The sequence below is a fragment of the Salvelinus sp. IW2-2015 genome, linkage group LG14 (genome assembly GCF_002910315.2).
Source record: "Salvelinus sp. IW2-2015 linkage group LG14, ASM291031v2, whole genome shotgun sequence".
Taxonomy (NCBI): Eukaryota; Metazoa; Chordata; class Actinopteri; order Salmoniformes; family Salmonidae; genus Salvelinus; species Salvelinus sp. IW2-2015.
In genome coordinates this window covers 41,160,954-41,185,932 of record NC_036854.1, presented here as the reverse complement: position 1 = coordinate 41,185,932, position 24,979 = coordinate 41,160,954, and the positions used below count along the sequence as shown (strand labels likewise).

At 41.2% G+C, this 24,979-nt stretch overlaps 1 protein-coding gene and 1 long non-coding RNA gene across 3 annotated transcripts; one reads left to right on the top strand and one right to left on the bottom strand.

The window, feature by feature from the left end:
- Positions 1–367: 367 nt before the first annotated feature.
- On the bottom strand, positions 368–19,997 carry LOC111973082 (cullin-2). Of its 2 annotated transcripts, none has more exons than XM_024000271.2 (22): positions 19,678–19,997; positions 18,468–18,606; positions 18,087–18,189; positions 17,790–17,884; positions 16,633–16,738; positions 16,417–16,499; positions 15,947–16,043; positions 15,560–15,670; positions 13,884–14,070; positions 9,965–10,089; positions 8,476–8,583; positions 8,147–8,206; positions 7,818–7,946; positions 7,498–7,584; positions 6,422–6,574; positions 5,626–5,703; positions 5,401–5,467; positions 3,926–4,020; positions 3,656–3,832; positions 3,452–3,553; positions 3,228–3,344; positions 368–1,093 (listed from the first exon to the last, which is right to left on the bottom strand). In XM_024000271.2, exons 2-22 carry the CDS (start codon positions 18,584–18,586, stop codon positions 962–964), a joined length of 2,331 nt encoding a protein of 776 aa, XP_023856039.1. In that variant the 5' UTR covers positions 18,587–18,606; positions 19,678–19,997; the 3' UTR covers positions 368–961. The 2 variants fall into 2 exon arrangements, with proteins under 2 accessions (XP_023856039.1, XP_023856040.1); XM_024000272.2 differs by having other exon boundaries at positions 13,908–14,070.
- Positions 19,998–21,858: 1,861 nt separating this feature from the next.
- Positions 21,859–23,328, top strand: LOC111973081 (uncharacterized). Its single transcript, XR_002878517.1, has 4 exons — positions 21,859–21,969; positions 22,738–22,813; positions 22,960–23,060; positions 23,147–23,328. It is a non-coding gene; the product is annotated as an uncharacterized lncRNA (long non-coding RNA).
- Positions 23,329–24,979: the final 1,651 nt, after the last annotated feature.

Here is a 24,979-nt window from a genome sequence, read left to right as displayed (position 1 = left end):
ATGGGATTATATGGACAAGAGTTACCTAACCCWAGATCAGCACTCCTACTCGGAGATGCTTGATACATACGGCCGTAGATCTTCTCACTGGTCCTTGGGCAGAGCTACTGGTTGGTCAGGTGTTGTGACCAGTGGACCCTGGTTCTCGTCTTATGCATTAACAAATAAAGCAATCAACAGCATTGGAATACAAGAAAACAGGATTGTAAATGACATAACAATGTGTAACTCCGTAAGTAATAATAATGTGTCCCCTTGCACTCCCCCTGGAGGTAGGCTTTGGTATTAAAGAGAATACATCCATCCTGTTCATTTTTCATCACACGGATCCATACACACTCCTTTGAAATATTTACCAAAAACCCGCAGTATTTTATTTATTTATTTGACAAGCAGCAGGATCATGTTTGTCACCTCAATTTGTTTTTTCTTTACATTTGAAAGTAGATACAATTATCAGTTTAACSGTTTTATTACAATATTTTTTTTAAACTTCGATACATTTAAAAACAACTGCAAACGTGAGAAAAGAAAGCATGGTTTTCCGCGTCTAGTCTCTAACATTTTTGTCAATGTCACAGCTCACTCGCTTTTTCCCCCCCCATTCTTTTTTTGTTTTCAGCTAAGTCGACCAAAAATGTATTATCAGCTTTGCGCTCAGATACCTACAGGCATTTTCCATTGACGCAATGGGTGCGTGGCACTGGTGATGTTGTAAACAGCATAAAATCAGATGAGGGGGGGGATGGGGGCCAGAGGGTGTCATGACTCGGTGGGTGTCTGGGTTGAACAGTTTTGTTTGTTTCCAAGATGGAGGCCCACAGACCTGCTTCATCCCTCCCTCCGTATAGGAGCATGCGAGACAGCGACAGCCCAAAAATAAATGAAGAATGGCCCCTGTCGTTCTTTGCTTAGCCAGCAGTTGGTTGYGGTAGGGGCCTTATACACCATTATCCCGCCATTACGCCACGTAGCTATACTCGTCTGCAGAGCTCTGGCTCCTCTCGATGTACTGCTTGTCGATGAGCACCTCAATGCACTTCTTGATCATGCTGATACTGGGGTTAAATCTGGCTTTGGACTGGTTGATGACCTGAGTGGAGAAATAAACAGGCAGAGAGAGAAATTAACAAGCTGCGTTACTCTGTCSTTGGTTAATAGATCCATCGTCAACGCAGTGAACATTCCCTCCGGATTCCATTTTGTTGTTATTTTTCCTGTTGCAGCATGCCGTTTATTTCTCCAGCTGGATATTAACAAAAACAAACCTTAACTGCCTTTGCTTGCGATAGTACAGCTGTGCCCAATGGAATTGTCTGTAAAGCCATAGCTCACTATGAGAGGTTTACTGGATGTGTAAAGAAATCCAGTCTGTACTGAAAGGCCGTTCTGATACACTCGTCTTCCGTTCAATTTGCTACAGAACCTCCCTTGGAGCGGTGCTCAGTTATCTCACGCACCTAGTGATAATACATCTCTTCTCTTGCACAATCACGTACTGCCCCATGACCAGTGAGAACACATGCAGGAGTTAGAGACCACATCACAGGTTGGCCCCGGGCAACCAGCATCTCGGTTATGTACCAATCTCTCCATGGAGAGGTGTTCCAAGCATGGAACAGTATGTGATTGCTCAAGAGAAGGGGTACATATGTGGTGGGAAAGGTAAGCCACWAAAGCAGTCACGTATGCCCTCATTATGTGCTTTGACTGAAATAACAAATATTGAACCATTAAAGTACAAACAGAAAAATGAAACAGCGGTTGGATGTGGTGTGTTGTTAGGAAGAAAGAATATAGTGAGTSAGTAAATGAGAGAGAGCAAGGGAGAAAGAGGTGACAGCTGAGAGCAAGGGGCCCTCTCTCCAGTCCGCAGGCGTGTTCTGACATCATCCCTAAGGAGAGACACTCATTCCATCCRGACACATCTCTCTGTTCTGGGTTCTCGACTCACAGATGGCATAACAGTATCTTATCATCAGGGAAGGAATTCACCCACCTGACAACAAAGTAGAACATCAACACAGGAAGACAGCAGGAAGAGACATAGGCTAGAGAGGCACACCAGGGAGGACACAGTGCTCCCTCTGGCAGGGGAAAGACAGAGCTGTGCCCTCGGGGAAACCATTGGATCTCTCCATTCCCATGTCTCAACCTGTATCTCCCTTGCCTGTTCCCAAATCTGTTGGTGCGGCGTAGAAAACTCCTTTGGCCATTGACAAGACAGCACAAACAGATCTGGGACCAGGCTAGTGTCTCCCTCTATCTCAGGCGRCTGTACAGCGTGTGTACAGTAACTTGTGTTTTTATTTATTTATTTTTTGTATTTCTCCTTTATTTAACCAGGTAGGCTAGTTGAGAACAAGTTCTCATTTACAACTGTGACCTGGCCAAGATAAAGCAAAGCAGTTCGACACATACAACACAGTTACACATGGAATAAACAAACATACAGTCAATAATACAGTAGAAAAAGTCTATATAAAGTGTGTGCAAATGAGGTAAAATAAGGGAGGTAAAGCAATAAAATAGGCCATAGTGGCGAGGTAATTACGATATAGCAATTAAACACTAGAGTGATAGATGTGCAGAAGATGAATGTGCAAGTAGAGATACTGGGGTGCAAAGGAGCAAAATAAAMAAATAAATACAGTATGGGGATGAGGTAGTTGGGTGGGCTATTTACAGATGGGCTATGTACAGGTGCAATGATCTGTAAGCTGTTCTGACAGCTGGTGCTTGAAGTTAGTGAGGGAGATAAGTGTCTCCAGCTTCAGTGATTTTTGCAGTTCGTTCCAGTCATTGGCAGCAGAGAACTGGAAGGAAAGGCGGCCAAAGGTGGTGTCGGCTTTGGGGGTGACCAGTGAAATATACCTGCTGGAGCGCGTTCTGCGGGTGGGTGCTGCTATGGTGACCAGTGAACTGAGATAAGGCGGGGCTTTACCTAGCAAAGATTTGTAGATGACCTGGAGCCAGTGGGTTTGGCGACGAGTATGAAGCGAGGGCCAGCCGACGAGAGAGTACAGGTCGCAGTGGTGGGTAGTATATGGTGCTTTGGTGACAAAACGGATGGCACTGTGATAGACTGTATCCAATTTGTTGAGTAGAGTGTTGGAGGCTATTTTGTAAATGACATCGCCGAAGTCGAGGATCGGTAGGATAGTCAGTTTTACGAGGGTGTGTCGATCCCCTGTACATGGTTGGACGTGTGAGACATTAAAACTCACCTCCTGTATGAGGGCATTGTGTCTGAGCACTTTGCGTGCCTTCATGATTCTCACTATAGCAGCTTGTAAATACATTTTGCGGTCRTCGTCCACTGCACTCCTCGTCTGCTCCATCTCCTGCAGGGTTGGAAACACAGAAATAGGGCTTTACACAGAGGCAGACATATTGACAGCAGATGTGTTTGCATTGTTGGATGAGCTATCAAGGGTATAGGGTACTGTACCTGTGGTGTGTCTTTCTGCATTGACGTTGTGATCTTGAACTTCGTTCTTTTACTGGTGAAACTCATATTTAGTGAAAATGTGGACTCTGCCTCGATTTCCTCCTGAAGACGAGAAAAATAGTTACKCGCTGACTGATGAGAGTATCCAAAAGGACTGAGGATTAACACAAATGCCAAGATGAGCTACTTTTAAATCCTCCTAACCAATAAAGAAGACCCTGCTGACTCCAGATCTCCGGGTGACTCTGTGGCTGCTGACACCTGACCCCTGACCTTTTGGGAGTCGTGGTTGAGCATCTTGACATCCAGCAGGGACTTGATGGTCTTCTGAAGCTCTTTCTCATTCATCTGGGTGGAGTCCTGGAGCTCCTTGTAGCCTACCTGTTAGGATATGATAGTGATCTAAGTAACTACTTAGTTAAGGCACAGTTAAGACAGCCCATTTCCACTAAACACGTTGGTTTGGTAACACACCGTCTCACTGTTGTTGAACGCCAGCAGCACCGCCATCTGGTAGGTGGTCACCATGGCAACGTAGGGCTTGGAGAGATAGTTCATCTTCACCTCACCTGAAGAAGAGGGGTGCCAATCATTATCATCACCACCAAWGCTGTATATCAATACCACCATCTAATTCGCCACACCTACTGATAACAGCATGTAAGAAAAACCAAGGAGAAATCAGACAAAAGTAATCCCCAATCCTGTGTTCTCTGGGTATTCTTGTAACTGCAAAGAGGGATTTAGTTCCAATCCATTAATTGCAGTGTTTGTGTGGGGATGCTGTTGTAATGTTTGAAGGAGTCATCACGGTCTTAGCGCTGTGTGATTTCATGGATCATGTAGTAGCAGTGCCAGGTGCAGCTCAGTGTTAGGTAGAATCCAAGCCTCTCTAACATGGGCCTGTAGTAGTGTCACCCTGATTTGGGATAAAACGCCCTGCAGTGCATACAGACAATCCATTTCAGACTACAGAAGTCTCACCCTGTTACTCTTGTTGAGCTATGGATGCGATTTCAGTTTCAGTGAAACATAAGGTAGGGAGAGTGGGGGGTAAGTTGAGCCAGTTTATATTCAGCATCACTCTGTCAATGGAAATATAGTATTCTTTCTAACAAAGATATCTACATAGGTTTCAGGATGTTGTGCATCCCTGGACATAATCCGAATTCATGTAAACATTAGAGTTTTGAAAACATAGCTTGTCTAAAAAAAAGTGGTCTCATAGCACAACTTACTCGGGTATGGGGTAAGTTGAGCCCTGGGACAGGGTAAATTAAGCCCCCTTCAAATGTCTGTACTGAATGAAATATTATACTTCCCAAACACAATGCAATCGCTTTTTTGTCTTTTAATAATTTTAACACCTAACAAACACTGCACTTTTTTTTTCTTCACACTTTTAACATAGGCCAGGCCTTGTTACCTCATGTCCCAGCGACAATGTGCCATTACGCCTGGGAAGAAAACACTTAAATTTGCTCAACATGCCATTGGATCAACTTACGCCAAGGCAAACATTTTGACTATATTAGCCCACAGCTAGAAGGATGCACTTTTATGCTAGGTTAAGTACCTCATATTGTAGCTTATAGAGACCCCAACTGATGTATAGAACAATCTTAAAAWGATCTACTTAGATTCAAGCATCTTGAAACCTATTAACACAAATTAATTTGACTTGGTGAAAATCTGTTTTTTGGACCTAACTTGRTTACCAATTTTTCCATTTTGTTTCTTCCTTCACATACTCAATGAAATGATGACCTTTTCCTAAATATTTGGTAAAATTATACATTTTGTGTATGGTTTCCTAGTAACAACTCTCACCTTTGGCTCAAATGACCAACCTCTTCCCAACTGCTGCCAACTAAACATTCCACATCTTTTGCACTGGGTTTCTGTACTACCATCATCTGCTGTATATACGTGTGTGTGTGTGTCTCTACCTGTGCAGAGATAGTGCAGCCAGGTCAACTTCCTCCCGCTGAAGTGCTGATTATAGAACAACTCAAACTGCAGAGAAAAACAATCATGTCAGAATGACATAAGATTAACATCTGCAGTTTTGTTGAACAGCCATGTGTAATCTTTGGGAACCACAGAAAGATACGGTTATATCTCTATGGGCACGGCCCTCTCTAAACAACCACGTCTCCTGAACCACTACTCACCATCTGAACACTCTTCTCCAGCTCTTGTGGGATGGCAAAGGTAGAGGAGGGGACGTGCGTGAGGGGCCAGGCTCCTGCCTGCAACGAGACGACACACACGCGCGCAGACACACACGGTAAGATATCTCCACCACCATAGTCATTGAGCTTCTCACAGCAAACGTGCCTGAAGTTGCCTAATCTTTAAAAACGACTTTAAAAACCACAGATAATTCACCAATTACCCTGTTTCACAGTACTGACACAACAACCAATTTATTGGGGAAAAAAACACATTGGTGTTTTCTTTCCTAGCAGGGAGTCCAGTTGTACTATTGGTAATGGCTATGATGTCATTTGTCCACTCTGTCCTCTGTTTTGTGTTATATGTGTAACCTCAAGTATGCCTAGCCTATGTAAAAAAAAAAAAAAAAAACACCACTCCAGAAGTTTCCTCTCAGGAAAAACAAAGTTATTCTATTCTATGATGTGACAGTAACAACTACTGATTTGGGGGGGATACATTTTAAAACACCTGTATTTTTCATTCTATAGCTTGTTCTCAATCTTTTTAAATAGTGAGCCAACATGTTTTCAGCACTTAATTTCCCTGACTGATCAAAACTCATTTTCATCATGCTCTCTCGTCTCTCTGCAGCATTCATATAGTGAGCAATATGTTTGGAAAAACGAATCGAAATACATATAGAACCGTGATAATCACAATAATCGTACCAGGACCTACTGTAAGTATGGTGATAATATCGTATCGCGAGGTCCCTGGCAATTCCCAGCCCTAGTAACAACCACCTCTCACCTGTAATACGTAGATCTGGAAGCTGATGCCCAGTTCGACCGGTGATTCCTGGGTCTTGATGAAGTTGTTGAATTTGTTGTTCAGGTCTGCGCTGACGCTCATGTCTGTGTACATTCTGTGGAGCTTGCTCGTGAACTCGTAGCCACACGCTTGCTGCAGGGGGGAGAGTGCGTTCACAGGGTGATACAGGGGAGAGGGAGAAGTGTGTGTGGGGGAGGGGCCTTCCTCTTTTGTTCTCTAATGCTCCTCTATTGTTCCTCAAGGGGAGGTCGATGACATCACGGATTCCCATAAGACCAACTCATTGAATGTCTACTCCTTGAAGTTTGCAGTTGTGTCAAAAAAACAAAATTTTTACCATTTAGTGCGTTTACTTTACTGTATTTATACTTGAAATATCGCTTTTCAACAGTAAATGTAAAAATAAATAAAAAAAATCACTGGAGGACGTCTTGGAGGCAGTGATATTCATACTCTTTCAGCGATGACCACATTTTTCCCATCAAGAATTTCTCGCGACCCGACCCATGACCCATAAAATCATAAAATTTTTACATCAACAATAACCTTAAATTCATTACATCTTGATCTCCTATTAAAATTAAAATAAACCAAAAATACATTTACCCAATTTTTTATTTTATTTTTTATAATCTTTCTCAAAAACATTTGTATATTGTTCCATAGACAATTTTTTTTTATAGAAACTTATTATTATTTTTTTTTTATAAACGTTTTTTATTTTGTCTACCCCTCTGCAGTTCCCCTACGATCGCACTAGGTGTCGCAACTCTGACTAAATACCACTGCTTTAGGGTTGGTTTGAGAGTTATGTGGAAAAGTATTTTAAAGAGAAAAACTGACAGTTTAGAGAGTGATGCTTAATTATGGCATGAATTATTGGCATTCCGTTAGCATCTTGTCCAGGGAGTGTACTTGTACGTCAAYGTTTTTCCCGCTACAGAAACAGGAGATTATCCCACACGTCAGAAGCCTTTCGGTCTTGGAAAAAGCTTACTTTATGCAAGAAAGACCTTAACTGGCGCCTGCTAAAGTTGAAAAGAGTCTTATTTCACCTTTAGTTTGTTGATCATGGCTTCTTCTGAGTCCATGGACAAAGACAGCCCGTGTATTAACCTCTTTGCTAACATTCTTGCATAAAACTGTGCGAAAGAAAGAAAGGAGGGAGAGAAAAAGAGAGAGTGAAAAACATAATTAAGTTGAAAACAAAACACCAATTCATTATCTCAGCTTCCAAATAAAAAAAAACATCTGTTTGTTTAATGCTCTTTAGTGAATCACAAATTCAGTCTGGAAGGAATAAAAAGCAGCCATACTAGCAGTCGATATCCCTGGTCATGTGAGATAATGACGCTAATGCCCGTCTGCCAGCTACCTTTTGAAAAACGTCCTTGTCATCTATGTACTTGAACACGGTAATGAAGCTGGTCAGCTTGTCTTCCACCTCGTTCTCTGTCATTCCCTTTGCAGACTTCTTCAGCAGATTGTCACAATACTTGGCGAGCTATATGGATAAAGAGCAAAACACCACATGGTCAGACATTACTATGGTCTAAAAAAAACAAAAAATAAAAAAACACACAGGTAAAGTAGTAGAGATCTAGACCCACTGCTGTGCACAGGGTTTTAACTTTGTCTATTACCAGGGTATGATCTTATAACACCACACATGTCCAAACCTCAGGTGTCATGAATGAGCCTCACCAGTTCAGGTGCTTTGCAGATGGATTTGGGCTCCCTGTGGTTCACCACTGACGTCAAAGCCTGGGGAGGATCAAACGAGGCAGTCATTTTACATCCTCAGTTTCAGTACATCTACAGCTTAGACATCAATTTATACCAAGAGTTAACAGTTATGATTTAACCAACGAAGAGCCTTCATATATACAAACTTGATTKTTTCCCGCAGGGAGTGAGGAACAATCTGGAAGCACATCCTATAGTGAAGACAAACATCTCACTGCCACCACCTACTGGTATTAACGGTCTAGTGTCCACATTGTGATTTTGCCAGGGAGTCATAATGATAATACCTTATCAAGTGCGCTCATGAAGTGCTGATCCCCATTCAGCACTGTGTTAATGAGCTGAACGAATTTACTGTGAACCTCCAACACGGACTCCACAAACAGGGTTGGCATCTGGGGAGGGAACCAAATGAAACAACAGGAGGTTTAGCAGTGGCCTGTTATATTATGTTAGCGATATAATCAGATACCGGTAACTGCCAAAATAAAGGAAACACCTGAGTAAATCAGGGATATAAAGTATATTGAAAGCAGGTGCTTTGTTTCCATTAGTCAAAACTGCCTATATTAAAACAAATTGAACAAAAATTTGCTTTTTGGTCTTAATTTACAGTTAGGGTTAGGCATAAGGTAAACAGTGTGGATAAGGTTAAAATCACATTTTAAGAAGATAAATTGTAGAAATATGGTAACGGTGTGYCAATTAGCATTCCATCATGCTTAGGGTCATGTATAAAAATGCCAAGTTGCCCATTATTTTGACTACCATGGCTAYAAGAGACCTCAGTGACTTTGAAAGAGGGGATTTAAAGGAGCATAGGGGGTTTAAAGGGTTGTGTGTGTGTGTTAGCCGTGAGTTATTGATAATCMTGATCACGTATAGCTAGTGTTTTAAGCCCCCAAAACAACCCATCTAGGACTGTCGTTTTACTGAGACGGGTTACTGGTTATTCTTGTCATATCAGGTTTATGATAATGATCATCCGAGTCAAATATTGGAGTCAGAAAAGGATACACATATGAAAGGTTAGATATGCAAAACCTTGCAGAGAGCCTGACAAAAAAAAAAAAAAAGATGAACTATTGGAACCAAGATGTAAAAATAACTGAGGTTGGAACATAACTTACGAAATTACAGTTAACAAAAAATGTATGCTTAATCCAGTATAAAACMAATGTATAGAATYTATTATAAAAGATACTACATTCCCAAATTGTACAGCACAATGGCAGAGTCATGTCTTAAGTGGAAAACTAATAATGACTCAATAATCCATTACTTCTAGGAACTTCTTCCAAAAGTTACGGACGCAGTTTGAAAGATGWCTGTCAGAAGTATTACAATGTAATCCGTCTGTCTGCATATTATAAGACATGGCAAATGAGGGTGCAGTGAGATACCGAAGGATTGGACGATACTTTTCTTGCCAATCATCGTGAAAAAATGTATACTTAAAAACTGGAAATCAACCAATCCTCCATAATTAACACAATGGAAAGGTCAAATGCTTTCTTATCTTAAATGTTGAAAGTGTGTGGGTGACAGAGAAACAAAATGGTGCAGTTTGAGGCCATGAGGCGGAGAGTGATGCGGGCGCTGGAGATGGGGGTGTGAGCAGGTGGGTCTGGGCAGGTGTGATGTCGTTGATGTTGGTGTGAGTCTGTATGCTGTTAGTGTATGTTTTGTATTGTAAAATAATGTAAAATATAAAAACATCATCTGATCATGCATACTGATAATGTAGAGTGATAACTTGGTGGAGATGTGACGTACGTTTTCCTGAGAGAGGTTACTGGTGGCTCGGATGCCCTCGTCGTGGATATGAACCTGGAGCTCCTGGATCATGTGAGGTAAACCACTGGACACGGCTCGCAGCAGGGTGTACATGTTAGCCATGTCTGTAGGGGGGAGAGAGAGGAAGAGATGGCGGGGGTGTTATGGAGCTCTTCAGTCAGCCACAGCTGGATGTTCTATGGTCAATTTGAAATCTGATAGCTATTTGCTATGGTAATCGGCCAGAAACATATGGGATTTAGCCAGCCAGGTCAAATARAGCCTGCTCAATCGCCAAAGAAAGGATGACCTGTGCTTAATTAACACTGGCTTTAAGCCAGCCCCTGGATCTATAAGCTAGTAGCTACCAGACTGACCATCTAACTACAGACTGACCATCTAACTATACTGCCCATCTACACTGAACAAAATTATAAAACGCAACAAGTGTTGGTCCCATGTTGCATGAGCTGAAATAAAAGATCACAGAAATGTTCAATACGGMTGAAGTCGGAAGTTTACATACACTTAGGTTGGAGTCATTAAAACTCATTTTTCAACCACTCCACAAATGTCTTGTTAACAAACTATAGTTTTGGCAAGTCGGTTAGGACATCTACTTTGTGCATGACACAAGTAATTTGTTCACAGACAGACACATTGAATTAAAAGTGAAATAATCTATCACAATTCCAGTGGGTCAGAAGTTTACATACACRAAGTTGACTGTGCCTTTAAACAGCTTGGGAAATTCCATAAAATGATGTCACAGCRTTAGAAGCTTCTGATAAATGATGTCAATTAGCCTGAGTCAATTGGAGGTGTACCTGTGGATGTATTTCAAGGCCTACCTTTAAACTCAGTGCCCCTTTGCTCGACATCATGGGAAAATCAAAAGAAATCAGCCAAGACCTCAGAAGAAAAATTGTAGACCTCCACAAGTCTGGTTCATCCAGAATTGGGAGCAATTTCCAAACGCCTGAAGGTATCACGTTCATCTGTACAAACAATAGTACGCAAATATAAACACAATGGGACCACGCAGCGGTCATACCGCTCAGGAAGGAGACGAGTTCTGTCTCCTTTCAGATGAACGTACTTCGGTGAGAAAAGTGCAAATCAATCCCAGAACAGCAGCAATGGACCTTGTGAAGATGCTGGAGGAAACAGGTACAAAAGTATCTGTATCCACAGGAAAACGAGTCCTATATCGACATAACCCGAAAGGCAGCTCAGCAAGGAAGAAGCCACTGCTCCAAAACCTCCATAAAAAAAGCCAGACTACGGTTTGCAACTGCACATGGGGACAAAGATTGTACTTTTTGGAGAAATGTCCTCTGGTCTGATGAAACAAAAATAGAACTGTTTGGCCATAATGTCCATTTGGAGGAAAAAGGGGGAAGCTTGCAAGCCAAAGAACACCATCCCAACCGTGAAGCACGGTGGTGGCAGCATCATGTTGTGGGGGTGCTTTGCTGCAGGAGGAACTGGTGCACTTCACAAAATAGATGGCATCATGAGAAGGAAAATGATGTGGGTATATTGAAGAAACATCTCAAGACATTAGTCAGGAAGTTAAAGCTTGGTCGCAAATGGGTCTTCCAAATGGACAATGACCCCAAGCATACTTCCAAAGTTGTGGCAAAATGGCTTAAGGACGACAAAGTCAGGGTATTGGAGTGGCCATCACAAAGCCCTGACCTCAATCCTATAGAAAATGTGTGGGCAGAACTGAAAAAGTGTGTGAACAAAGAGGCCTACAAACCTGACTCAGTTACACCAGCTCTGTCAGGAGGAATGGGCCAAAATTCACCCAACTTATTGTGGGAAGCTTGTGGAAGGCTACCCGAAACGTTTGACCCAAGTTAAACAATTTTAAAAGGCAATGCTACCAAATACTAAWTGAGTGTATGTAAACTTCTGACCCACTGGGAATGTGATGAAAGAAATAAAAGCTAAAATAAATCACTTTCTACTATTATTCTGACATTTCACATTCTTAAAATAAAGTGGTGATCCTAAATGACCTAAAACAGGGAATTTTTACTGGGATTAAATGTCAGCAATTGTGAAAAACTGAGTTTAAATGTATTTGGCTAKGGTGTATGTAAACTTCCGACTTCAACTGTACGTACTAAAAGCTTATTTCTCTCTAATTATGTGCACAAATTTGCTTACATCCCTGTTAGTGAGCATTTTTCCTTTGCCAAGATAATCCATCCACCTGACTGACAGGTGTGGCATATCAAGAAGCGGATTAAACAGCATAATCATTACACAGGTGCACCTTGTGCTGGGGACAACAAAAGGCCACTAATGTGCAGTTGTGTTACAGAACACAATGCCACAGATGTCAAGTTGAGGGAGTATGCAATTGGCATGCTGACTGCAGGAATGTCCACCAGAGCTGTTGGCAGAGAAATGTTTTGACCATAAGCCGCCTCAAATTGTTTTATGCATTGTTCACACCAGTAGCGTCTTTGCGCAAAATCATATGCAGCATCATCTGGATGTGTGTGCAACAAAAGTTCAACATTCACCTTCTACTACCATTTCTGTCAAGCCGTCTACACATACAGTTCGATGCATACAWTCGATAAATCCAGCSTATGCACCACACAGAACGCACTGCCTCTGTAACACAATGCTGCAAGGCAAACGCAGCGTTCCATTGGATATGCAATGACGTTGTCGGTGTGATCGAGACGTTAGAAATTTTGGCAGTGCGTCCAACCGGCCTCACAACTGCAGACCATGTGTAACCACGCCAGCCCAGGACCTCCACATTCGGCTTCTTCACCTGCAGGATCGTCTGAGACCAGCCACCCGGGCAGCTGATGAAACTATMGGTTTGCACAACTGAAGGAATTGCTGCACAAACTGTCATAAACCGTCTCAGGGAAGCTCATCTGCATGTTTGTCGTCCTCATCAGGGTCTTGACCTGACTGCAGTTTGGCATTGTAACTGACTTCAGTGGGCAAATACTCACCTTCGATGGCCACTGGCACGCTGGAGAAGTGTGCTCTTCATGGATGAATCCCGGTTTCAATTGTACCGGGCAGATGGCAGACAGTGTGTATGGCGTTGTGTGGCGAGCTATTTGCTGATGTCAACATTGTGAACAGAGTGCCCCCTGGTGGCGGTGGGGTTATGGTATTGGCAGGCATAAACTACAGACAGCGAACACAATTGAATCGAAGGCAATTTGAATGCACAGAGATACCATGACAAGATCCCGAGGCCCATTGTTGTACAATTAATCCGCCACCATCACCACATTTCAACATGATAATGCACAACCCCATGTTGCAAGGATCTGTGCACAATTCCTTGATGACGAAAATGTCRCTGTTCTGGCCTGTATACTCACCAGACATGTCACCCATTGAGCATGTTTGGGATGCTTTGAATCTCCATGTATGACAGCATGTTCCAGTTCCCGCCAATATCCAGTAAATTCACACAGCTCTTGAAGAGTAGGACAACATTCCACAGGCCACAATCAACAGCCTGATCAAATCTATGTTAAGATGTGTCGCGCTGCATGAGGCAAATGGTGGTCACACCAGATACCGACTGGTTTTCTGATCCACGCACTTAACTTAAAAAAAAAAAAGGTAACCATCAAAATCCATGGATTTTGTGACCATCAAAATCCATGGATTAGGGCCTAATGAATTTAAACGGATTGATTTCCTTATATGAACTGTAATTCAGTACAATCTTTGAAATTGTTGCATGTTGCGTTTATATTTTTGTTCAGTGTAAGTACAGACTGACCATCTAATTTAGAGACTGTCCTAACTCTCAGACTGACCATCAAACTACAGACTGACCATCAAACTACAGACTGACCATCAAACTACAGTAATACAGTCTAAGCCAGCCCCTGGATCTATTAGTATCAAACAAACTGACCGTCGCTCCTGTAACCTGACTGACCGTCTCTCTTCTCCTGGCGGATGATATTCTGACACTCCCCATGGAGGAACTGCAGGTGGTCCGCCACCATCCTCTGCTGGCATTCGTGGATGACTTTGGCGTAGGAGCTGGGATGCAGGTACTTTCGACATCGCACCTCCTCGTCTTTCAACCGTCCTAAAACCTAGGTGGAGTCAGGGAGGGAAGGGAACACATTGGATTGATTAATTTGTTAAATACAGTTAATTATGCACATGTCAAAGACGCTACTTGCTAACTGGCCCAGGCCCAATAGGGCTGAATGACTGCCAAAAAAACATCAAATGGAACGTATAATTAAACWGAATTTCCAAACGTGGATCTGCTGTAGACCCATGCAGTTCCTAGGTGAGGTCAGTTCCTCTCTGCTTACATCATGTCAAAAATAAATGTCCCCCACAAGTTATTTTTTAGTGCCGATATGGCACACATTCAGGACTTTTACTTTGACATGAGGTAAGTAGAGAGGAAATGGGTCTACAACAGACGCCCGTTTGGAAAGTCTTTCATTTATGTTCTATTAGATGTTTTTGTATCAATTTCCCCCCTATATAAGGCCCAACCCTATGGAAGATCAGCAGAGTAAGTTGAAATTAAGTGTTATTTAACGTTGACTTCCGGCACACTATTCTGTTTTTTTGGAAGCTAATTCCTAGCAACTCTAGTGTGCAAATACTAGRGTTGCTAAAAGCAGCTAAAGGAACGCTAATGCGGCAGGGTTTTTCTGAAACAGAAAGCTTCCTCAGTTTGATCGCGTTAGGCTGGTCTGGACATGAGAACCGCAGGCCAGGGCAGCGAGCGAGGCATATCACATTTATAGGGACTTCAGTCACGCTCAGCACAACAACAGATGGCCAGACATTCCTACACACTGCCGACTGCCCCATTGCCTTTTAAAGCCAGTGTGGTGTTTATCCTGGTTAAAGGGCTATCAGATCACCGATTTACAGGTCCATTCGTGAACAGAGGCCAAGTCCCAAATGGCACCCTWCTCCCTATWTAGTGCACTACTTTRCCACAAAGCCCATWAGTAGTGGACTACAGTTTATAGTGAGTAGGGTGCCATTTCAGACACACCAGACGGCAGCCATGATGCGAGTTAGCTAGCTAATGTAAGGGACTGTCTGTGATCTCTTTTCACTAGAGTTAGTCAGTCAAACAGTAATACACAGATTAAACTCTGACGGTGCTACAGCTTGTTGCTCCATGGGTCTCCGCAGACTCACAGCAGAGCAATGCCTGTGTACAGCTGCTCCAAGAGTCACCGAGCCTCTGATAAACTAACACCAAGAACACACAGCAAAATACACAATATCCATTTGTAGCTATGAAAGGGCCCACTATTTAACTGYATTCATAATTTATAATACCCGAACATCAACGGTTTGACTACATGCTTCCAATGAGACAACAGTATTTCTTAGGGTCACAACAGAGAACAGTAGAGCCCTTGGATTCTATGTACAAAGAATAAAACAGAGAGCAGCGGGTAACAAGGAAGTGAACTACACTACCTGTCCGTCAGACATCTTACCTTTTCCATAAAGCTACTGTGAACAGTTAGACCATAGAGATCCTATAATTCATAGAGCACTATGGATCTCTATTAGGTGGACTTACTACAGCCATCTTACCTTTTCCATATACTGTGAGCAGTTGGACTCTTGCAGTAAATTGGAYGCTTCCTGTTTGTAATACTCTCCTGTTTTCGTCAGAAATGGCCCTTCGAAGATWTCCTGATAAAACTGAAACATAGGAAAAGCRACGAGTGAGTTTAGAGAACACACACATCGGCATGGACATTCAGTATACTGTACATTCATTAACAAAAGCAAGCATGAACAGTTTCAATTATTCAACGGCATTGTTGCTATATAGAAAAACGAGTTTCAAGACTATCGACTCCAAGCTAACAACTTAAAAGGAAATAATTCACTGTGGGAAAACAGGCTATAGAGCAAACAGAAATTACCACTGTCCAGAAATATCTAGAAACCAACATATGACAGATGCTTACTCACCTTGAGAGGAAACTTTTTCTTGTACTGTTCAACATGAACAAAGGAGTTGATAACKCCATGGATTACTTTCTGATTAGGGTCCTCGCCGCACCGGTCACTGGAAGAGAACACGCTCCATTAGGGGTGACTCCATTTCCATTGAGCATTTACATGTGTCTTGCAAAATAATTGAATTAAAAGAGTAAAAGGTGACTTGTGGTTTTCAATTTCATTTCAATAAATAYCCTAACAGTAATAACCTAAACTGGATTAGCCTGCTACAACAATACTATATGTCAGAACAGAGCAAAAGGTTCTTTCTTTATCTTCACAAAAACGAACCTTRAGGCCAAGTCATTATGACAATAACAAATCACTAAATACGAGAACTGTGCATTTCACCTCAAGAGCTTCTCCTCCAATGCTAGCCTTGTATAATCATAGTGCACATTTGAACCAATAACTACTGTACATATAAACCAAGAACCAACTTTTTGACTTCATTCAGCAGCATCCGTATCAGAACAGCTTGCAAGGGCTCGATCATCAGTTTCCTCCACATGTCTAGTGCTAGCTGAAATTACAGTAAGGAGAATTGTATGAGCACATAATATTGTATGTAAGCACTCAGAAATGCAAACTGATATATTGTGACATTTGTACTGAATAACTGAGAATGTAAGTAATAAGATATGATTGAGACTTACCTCTCCTATCTCCATAAGTGGTTCGTTCATGTCAACCCCTCCATAGCCATACTGCAAGTCTGCCTCTGTCAGTTTGTTCTTCTTGATGAACTGTGTGTTGAGGTACCTACATTAGAAAAAGGGGAGAGAAAGTACATTACACAACATCATATTAAAATAATAACACTTGATAACTCTTATCTAGAGTTTTACCAAAGTGTTGGTAAGACTAGCTCACTATGGGCGACCCATAGGTCTCTACAGATTCACTAGTGTGTGAATGGCCAAGTTCCCAGGGCCTATCAGGCCACAGAGAGATAGCAGACAGAAATGCTGGCTCTGATGGCAGTCAGACTATCTACAAGTTGTTTTCACAGCTGTGCTGTCCACTTAGCATCAGCAGGACAGTGATGAGAAGCGATATGAACTCAAATTCATATATACAAAATTATGGGATGACAACGTGCTAAATTACCTCTCAAATTGATGAGGAGCTTGTTGTAGAAAATGATGATATCTAAAGCTGTCACAGTGGTGAGGTAGCCAAAGTCTTACATTTCCCAAAACATCTACCAATTTGAAATATAAAATATCTGCACCTGAGAAAATGTAGCTTAGCCTAAATTGTAGAAGAGGCAGTGTTCTTTATATAAGGTGACAATGGCAGGGTAGGTCAGGAAATAGACATGACTGGGTGATAAGTGCTGGCAGCTACACAATAGCAGTACTCTACTACAGTACTATCAGATTCCACACACACACAAACACATTACCCGCCCAAGTGCACTTGTAAAAATAGATCCAATACCTCTATGGGGTATTGATTTTCAAATGGAGAGGACACGCACAGAAACAGTCAATGGTTGTTGGCACTTCAAAGACAAGCGTTTCAAGGTAACAATCCCCAATAATGTGGGGAGCCTATGGGAGAAGCAAGAAGGACTGAACTCCACAGTAACTACAGTGCTCATGCACCTCATACCGTATTTCTGTGGAAAACGCCTACAAAACACAGTCATGTTTACTGGCACTAAACAATAGGAGAGATAAGGCTTACAGTAAGACTGAACTTATATAAGATAGTCTGTATTATTTCAGATTTAGTCAAGCCTGGTGTATTGGCTCTCCTATTCCTCGGGATTCATCAAAACATTCATAAAAAGGCTGATGGATATTACCTGTACAAGCAATCCATGTAGTCTGCTCCCTTGCTATACTCCTCCCAGTATCTGTGGTACATAACTAAAACCTTCTCCTCCGACTCCAGAACTTTCTGAAATTACAGACAAAGAATATAAGTTTAATACCTTGGCACCTCAATGAAAAGCAGACAATCTACAAATACAGCTATTAGGCTATCCAATGTTAWGCAATGGGAAATTTCTCTGAATCAAGTGAAATCAATAGCTTAATGGACTAACATTTAGTAGATAACAGATCAAATATATTTCCCCCAAATGATGAATCGTATTTACCTTGTACAACTGTCTGACATGGTTCTCCAGGAACACCTTGGTCTCTGTGTACAACTTTTCACCCAGAGGCTCTGGGTAAGCAACACACAAGGCATAGATGTCACTGATTTTAGAGTAAAGGAGTCAAACGCATTCATATGTAACACTGAAGAAGAAAAACACGCAGACATTATTTTCTATTTAAAAAGTGACACGTGAACTTGAAAATGTCCCAAAGTTAACTTTGGCTTGTTTTAATGGCTCGACTACGTAAGCACAGACCAGTGGCATTTTTGCCTCCTAAATCATAGGCAAACTAAAACGCAAAAAAAAAGACAGTTCAGGAACTCATTATCGGAAAAAAGAAAAAAAAAATCTGTAGAGCTGAAACGGAAAGGATACGAGAATCTGTCATTCCATGTGGCCCTCTCCACATAATCAAGCATCACCACAGCCTTGATTGTCGTCAGTAGCTTGTTCCATGTTTCATCAAAGTCCACCACCCGCGGCTTCAAGGACATCGTATGGCTTCTTCTTCAGGCTGAGATAAAGAGGGGGAAATAACAGTTATTGGTGTGATTGCACAGCACTGTAATATTGGAGAAAACTATTTGAGAATTATTAGAGCAGATGAATAATGTATGGTTGTCAAATCAGTTAATATACACTCCAATTTTAATCAGTCCAACATCAGACTGCGAATATGAATGGTATTTTTCCTCTTCAAATTGGATAAACTGTTACATAATATGTATCAATAATTAAACAATAATTGGAAATACAGATCATTTACTGATCTGCCTGTAGCATAATGATATTAACTCTGATTAGAAGTACTGTTTGCACTTACAATCTCAAACATTGTGTTGTGATAACAAGGTTAATGACATTAATTGAACAAATTACAGTTAATGTAACAACTTAAACTAAAAGCCATATCACAAATGTGTCATGTAACGTTAAAAAGGGAATAAAATCGACTGTTCCACCAAATTCACGGGCTGTTAKTAGAAAACTAATTGACAAACAATGCATTTCGCTAGAATAATCAGTAATCATGTTACCCAACGTTGCTAGCTAACTACATCAGCAATGATATATGCTAACAATATTCAGTCATTCATGACATGAGTTGAACTGTCACAGGTAGCAAGAGGAGTTTACTGCTCACGTTAGATATCCCGCAATACTTTTTTTTTTTAGGCCTGGCTAGCTAGCTTGCAGCTATCCATTCCATTCGTCATTCAAGCTAGCTTGTCACTTTCGCAGAATGTTGCTACATGTTCCAGACATAACTATTTCGCTTAGTTAGCTACTCATTGATATCAAACAGTCATATTTTTTCTCGAACAATGTCTTAAATGTACTAACTAACCATGTAGCTAGGAAGAAGCACCAAAATATCTAGCTAGGTATAGCAGCTAGCTGCTAGCTTAGAGATACAGTTAAAGCTTGGCACTTCTAACTAGCGACCGATTTGGGGTAGCTTCCTAACGTTAGCTAGCTAGCTGCGACTTCAATACATTTGCACTGACAACACGCTACATCACAGTATCATGGTTTACAGAAACATGTCAACAAGGTTACGTGAAGATTTCCAATATATACATACCTCTAACCAATATGTGTTAATAAAAGTCAAGTTTCTTCACTGTCACAGGCTTGATCGCTTTCGCTTAGCTACAGCTCTCCATTACCCTACCTTATGGAAAATACCATTGTATCAGCTGTAGGGTGTACTGTATTGGAGTAGTAATTATTTGCATTTAATATAATAATAACAGAGAAGGTAAATGTGTATCGTACACAATGAAAACATGTATATCTAATAAAAGTCACAATTACAGAGGGCGTCGAGTCAAACACCTATAAAAAAAAACAAGATTGTAAGGCAAGAACATCCCTATTTTGTAATGGTGTCGGCACCAACTACGGGTAACCGTTAGGGAGCTGTAACGTAGAGCAAAAAGTCGTTTAGGAATGCGTATGAAAACGAATGTACATTTCTTCAGATGTACAAATGCAAGATGTGAAGTACAAATACTAAAATATATACGCTAGACTATTATTCGTATGATTGGAAGGGTTAAGAACCAGTCTACTTWAAAAATTGTGTGTCATTCAAGTGGTCTTGAATATTGACTGTGTCACACTGTATACTGTATAAAACTTGTTGTTTGGCTCCTGGATGCTGATTGGACGAGCAGAGTTCCAAGCCGTGCTCTATTGGTCATCAAATACACACCTATGCCTGCTAACAGMTCCATCTGAAAAGTATCAKTGCGCSTTCAATGAGAWTATCATGTTCATGTTGCTGTCAGAATCATCTCTTGTATTGATCTCAACTCGCATATAATTTCCCCTTGCTTCCAGTCTAACATTTCGTTTGGTACAGCCGGGGTTAATATCTCTTAGTACCATACATAGAGTGAACAGTGCCCAGAGGAGACAAGACAACTTTTTCTGAGCCATCACGCAACAACGTCAATATCATGGAAGTATCCAAGTAATTGTTAATAGAAAAAAGCTCAAACAAACGAAAAAGCTAGTGTACTGTCATTCCAGGTTCATTGTTTGACGTGAGTGACTAGCTAGCGAGTGACAATAACTTMATCCAGCCTGCATAGCAACCATTTTGTTTAGAATGGACGACCAGTGCAAATAATTTTATAACTAACCCAAGATAGAGCAGAGCCTGTCGTTTCCAATGGGAGCAAATTCATCATAGTGGGCAGAACAAGCAAGGAGGTTGGCAGASCTAGTTAAATTGATTCGTTCTAGCATGTATTTGCATAATAAAAATTATTAAAAAAACTTTTTCAACGGGTAAAGTCTACAAAACGCAGTCCACTTTGTTTGGTACCGATTCTAGTTTTGGAAACATAAAAATTGGAGATCAAATGTTTCATCGATGAGAAAATTTGCAGAATGTTTGCCAAAATCCATCTTCTCCCACTGCCGAACACTGGCCATATTTGGTAGTGAGTGGAAACGCCAACCGGATGCTTCACATGTATACATCCGGTGAAATATCTGACTCATTGTTCTTTCTGTGACAAAACCTTTTGCATAGCAACGATGCAAAAATAATTCATGAATGCCTTCGCGTCTGTAGCAACATGACCAAAAGAACAAACCAGATTTTTGTCCGGACTATATTTTCTGGTGGAAGAATGAAATTGTATGAATTGACTCATCAAAATAACTTTTAATGAAAATATGTAATTCATTGTTACTTTAATATGTTGGTAACAGTTTTATAAAAGCAATAAGGAACGCGAGGCAGTGTTACGAATACAGCGCCATTTACCTGTGACTGTATTCATTGCTTAATTCATTATTTAGGTTCTATTCATAACATATTACATTTACACGAAATACACATATATTTGATTTTACACTGTGTCAATGTAATGTATTTGCCTAGAGGCACATTTTTATTAAATTAGGAGATCCAGAGATGCATCTACAATTTAGAACCTGTCTGCCCAAAATGTTGAAAATGAACATAACATACTCTTAGCACATAAACAACATTCAATTACAATTAGACTGAATTACATTATATGTACTTTAGTTTCAAAGTTAGATATAAATTGTAATCTCATGTAACAATCTCTCACAGATACTTATACAAATATTTGGCAGTATTGWGTTGGTGGGAAGTCTGTCTGTAGCCAAAGGGGTCGATTTACTGACCTAAAACCACCAGATGTCGCTCGCTACTCACTTTTATTAATTGACGTGTCGATCGATACTCTGCTACAAGTAGTAGGCTTAGCTACAGTAGCTACGGACAAGTGGTAACAAAGTAACACAGACCTGAATGGTGATGAGCCTTCCGGATCGGACAAATCTCAACCATGTGAAACAGTCACTGAATGGGTGTTACAGGGTAGATCGGGTGAGCAGTTTGACTGGGATGGGGATTRGGCGGCAGGAGTTCAACGTTCCAAGAAAGTTAGCTCTGTCCAATCAAAAACACTTTAAATGATATGCATCGCGCGCGTACGATCTATTATGATTTTTAAATAAATACGGTTAATTTCCATTTAACTCTAATCGACAGCGATATTTGTTTATATTAATTTTGAGGTAGTTAGCCACATATTAGTCAACAACGCACCTAGACTCCGTTCACAGCCAGCTAAAGTAATTTATATTCGCAGTACTTTTCGAATTTGGTTAGGACGCCATTGAGTTCCTCGCAGATTTCAGCTGCATCAGAGCTGACGTGGTGTTACGTGTGCATTGGTTCTCAGACCATCCATTCGCGGCGTAATCAGTGATTTAACGTTAATCAGTGGCTGCATTCGCTATCTATTGGTAAGTTAGCGGYAAAAAACGATACTACCCGGCTAGCTACCTAGCTAAGTTAGTAAATAGCTAACTACTGCTTATTCAGCTTMTTACTTAGCTAGCGACGGTACCAATCTAATAATGTAACATCCAGTGGCCTAACTGTAATGTTAGGTTGCTAGCTTTAGCTGCCACCACCACCACCTTGAGCATGCCAACGGACAGGATAGCTTGAAAGTGGAAACAATATGGTTGACTATTGTGAACCTTGCTAGCACCACTTGCTAGGACCATAATAGGTCCTTAGTGACATGGAAACCGAAGAACTTGAATTAGCCAATCATTAATTTGCCCGCCTTTTTGTTTTTTATAGGACGATTATCATGGCAAGCAACGCCTGTCAAATGCAGGAGCAGGGCAGCAGTGGTTCGCTATCATCACTAGCACAGGTATTTAAAATGGAGATAGACATTCCTCAAAGTGTTATGATCTGCAGATGTCCATCATCCCTAAGCATAGTCTCCAGATGACTGATGCTGTTAACTTGCATATAAGCCAGACATATCAACTGTTAATGGAAGGTTTAATTTCCCAGGTAGCAACAAGGAGCGCAAAATCAGAGGACAGAAACTCAAACGAAGATGTTTCTAATGCACACAACAGGAGAGAGATTACCCCCAGAAGACAGCCATACAGGTATTACTTTAAATTAAAGTGTAGAATAATAGAGCTGCAATACATTTATTTCACAGTCGTCTTTGCAAATTTGTTTTTCTCCTCAGAAAAGTGTCTTCAGATCCAGCAGGTCCAAAAGTTGAAGAGATAAAAGAAGAGGTAGCGCCTTGCAGTGTCCCACCAGGGCCCGGCATGCCAGCCTCTATTTATCAGACAAACCATGGCCAGTTCAGTAAGTCTCACTGGAAGGGACATGTGTTTCAAAAATAAATATGTTTATTAAAAAATCCAGATGTATTTGACACATCTCAGTCTCTGATAGTCCATAGTTGATTTGGTTATGTGAAAGGACAAGACCGCATACTGCACGCTCTTAATTAATAAACTGATGTAATTGGCAGCTGTTTGCACCATTTCTGCATAACCAAATCGCATGTGATGTCTGTGTAATGCTCAAATGATGACATTCCTGTCGAGTGCCTTTTCCTTTTTAAACACATAGGCYTAACGTTTTCACTTAATTTGAAGTGTCCAAGCTTAAACAACAAAACAAATCTATGATTGTTTAATTTTTCCTACCGGGATATATTTGTCAGTGGTGGCAAAGGTCATGAGGCCCCKAAAAAATTAAATGTAGAGGTTCTGGTGACTTTCTAAAAATACATTCTACTCCAAAATGAATGGGGGGAAAATTATGCCGACAGATATAATTTTCCTCTCTGTAATTAAGCCCAGTAACATATTGGTCCATATCAAATGAAATGTCACATGCACCAAATAAAACAAGTGTAGACTTTACCGTGAAATGCTTACTTACTTATGACGAGCCAATTCCCAACAATGCAGTTAAAAGTAAGAAAATGAACAAATAGATAAAAATGAAATAGTAACACAATAKAGAGGCTATATACAAGGAGGTAGTTGGGGTGATACATTTAGTTTTTTTAGCCTTTTATATAACRWGGCAACTCGGTTCAGAARAAATTCTTATTTTCAATAACYGRCTAGGAACAGTGGGTTAACTGCCTTGTTCAGGAGCAGAACGACAGATGTTTACCTTGTCAGCTCGGGGATCCGATCTTGCAACCTTTATGTTACAAGTCCAATGCTCTAACCACTAGGCTACCTGCCACCCCGAATGATTAAGGTAGTACTGTATGTACATGTAGGTTTGATTAGGTGATTGATTGAAGTACATGTAGGTAGGGGGGAGAAAAGCAGAAAATCCAGGTAGTCGTTTAATTAACTGTTCAGCAGTCTTATGGCATTGAGGTAGAAGCTGTTCAGGAGCCTATTGGTCCCAGACTTGGCTGTSCAGTCCRGTCTGGACCATAATAGGTCCTTAGTGATATGGAAACCGAAGAACTTGAAGCTCTCGACCGTCTCCACCAAAGCCCCGTCGATGTGAATGGGGGCGAAGTCGGCCCTCCGTTTCCTGTAGTCCCCAATCAGCTGACGTTAAGGGAGAGGTTGTTGTCCTGGCACCACACTGGCAGGTCTCTGATCTCCTCCCTGTAGGCTATCCCATTGTCGTCGGTGATCAGGCCAATCACCGTCATGTCGTCAGCAAACTTAATGATGATGTTGGAGTTGTGTGCGGCCATGTAGTCGTGGGTGAACAGGGAGGGGGAGGAGGCTAAGCACACACCCCTGAGGGCCCCCCATGTTGAGGGTCAGCGTAGTGGATGTGTTGTTGCCTATAATCACCACCTGCAGGCGACCTTCAAAGTCCAGTATCCAATTGCAGAGGGAGGTGTTTAATTCCAGGGTCCTTAGCTTAGTGATGAGCATGGAGTGCACTATAGTGTTCAATGCTGAGCTGTAGTCAATGAACAGCATTCTCACGTAGGTGTTCATTTTGTCCAGGTGGGAAAGGGTAGTGTAGAGTGCAATAGAGATTGTGTCATCTGTGGATCTGTTGGGGCAGTATGCGAATTMCA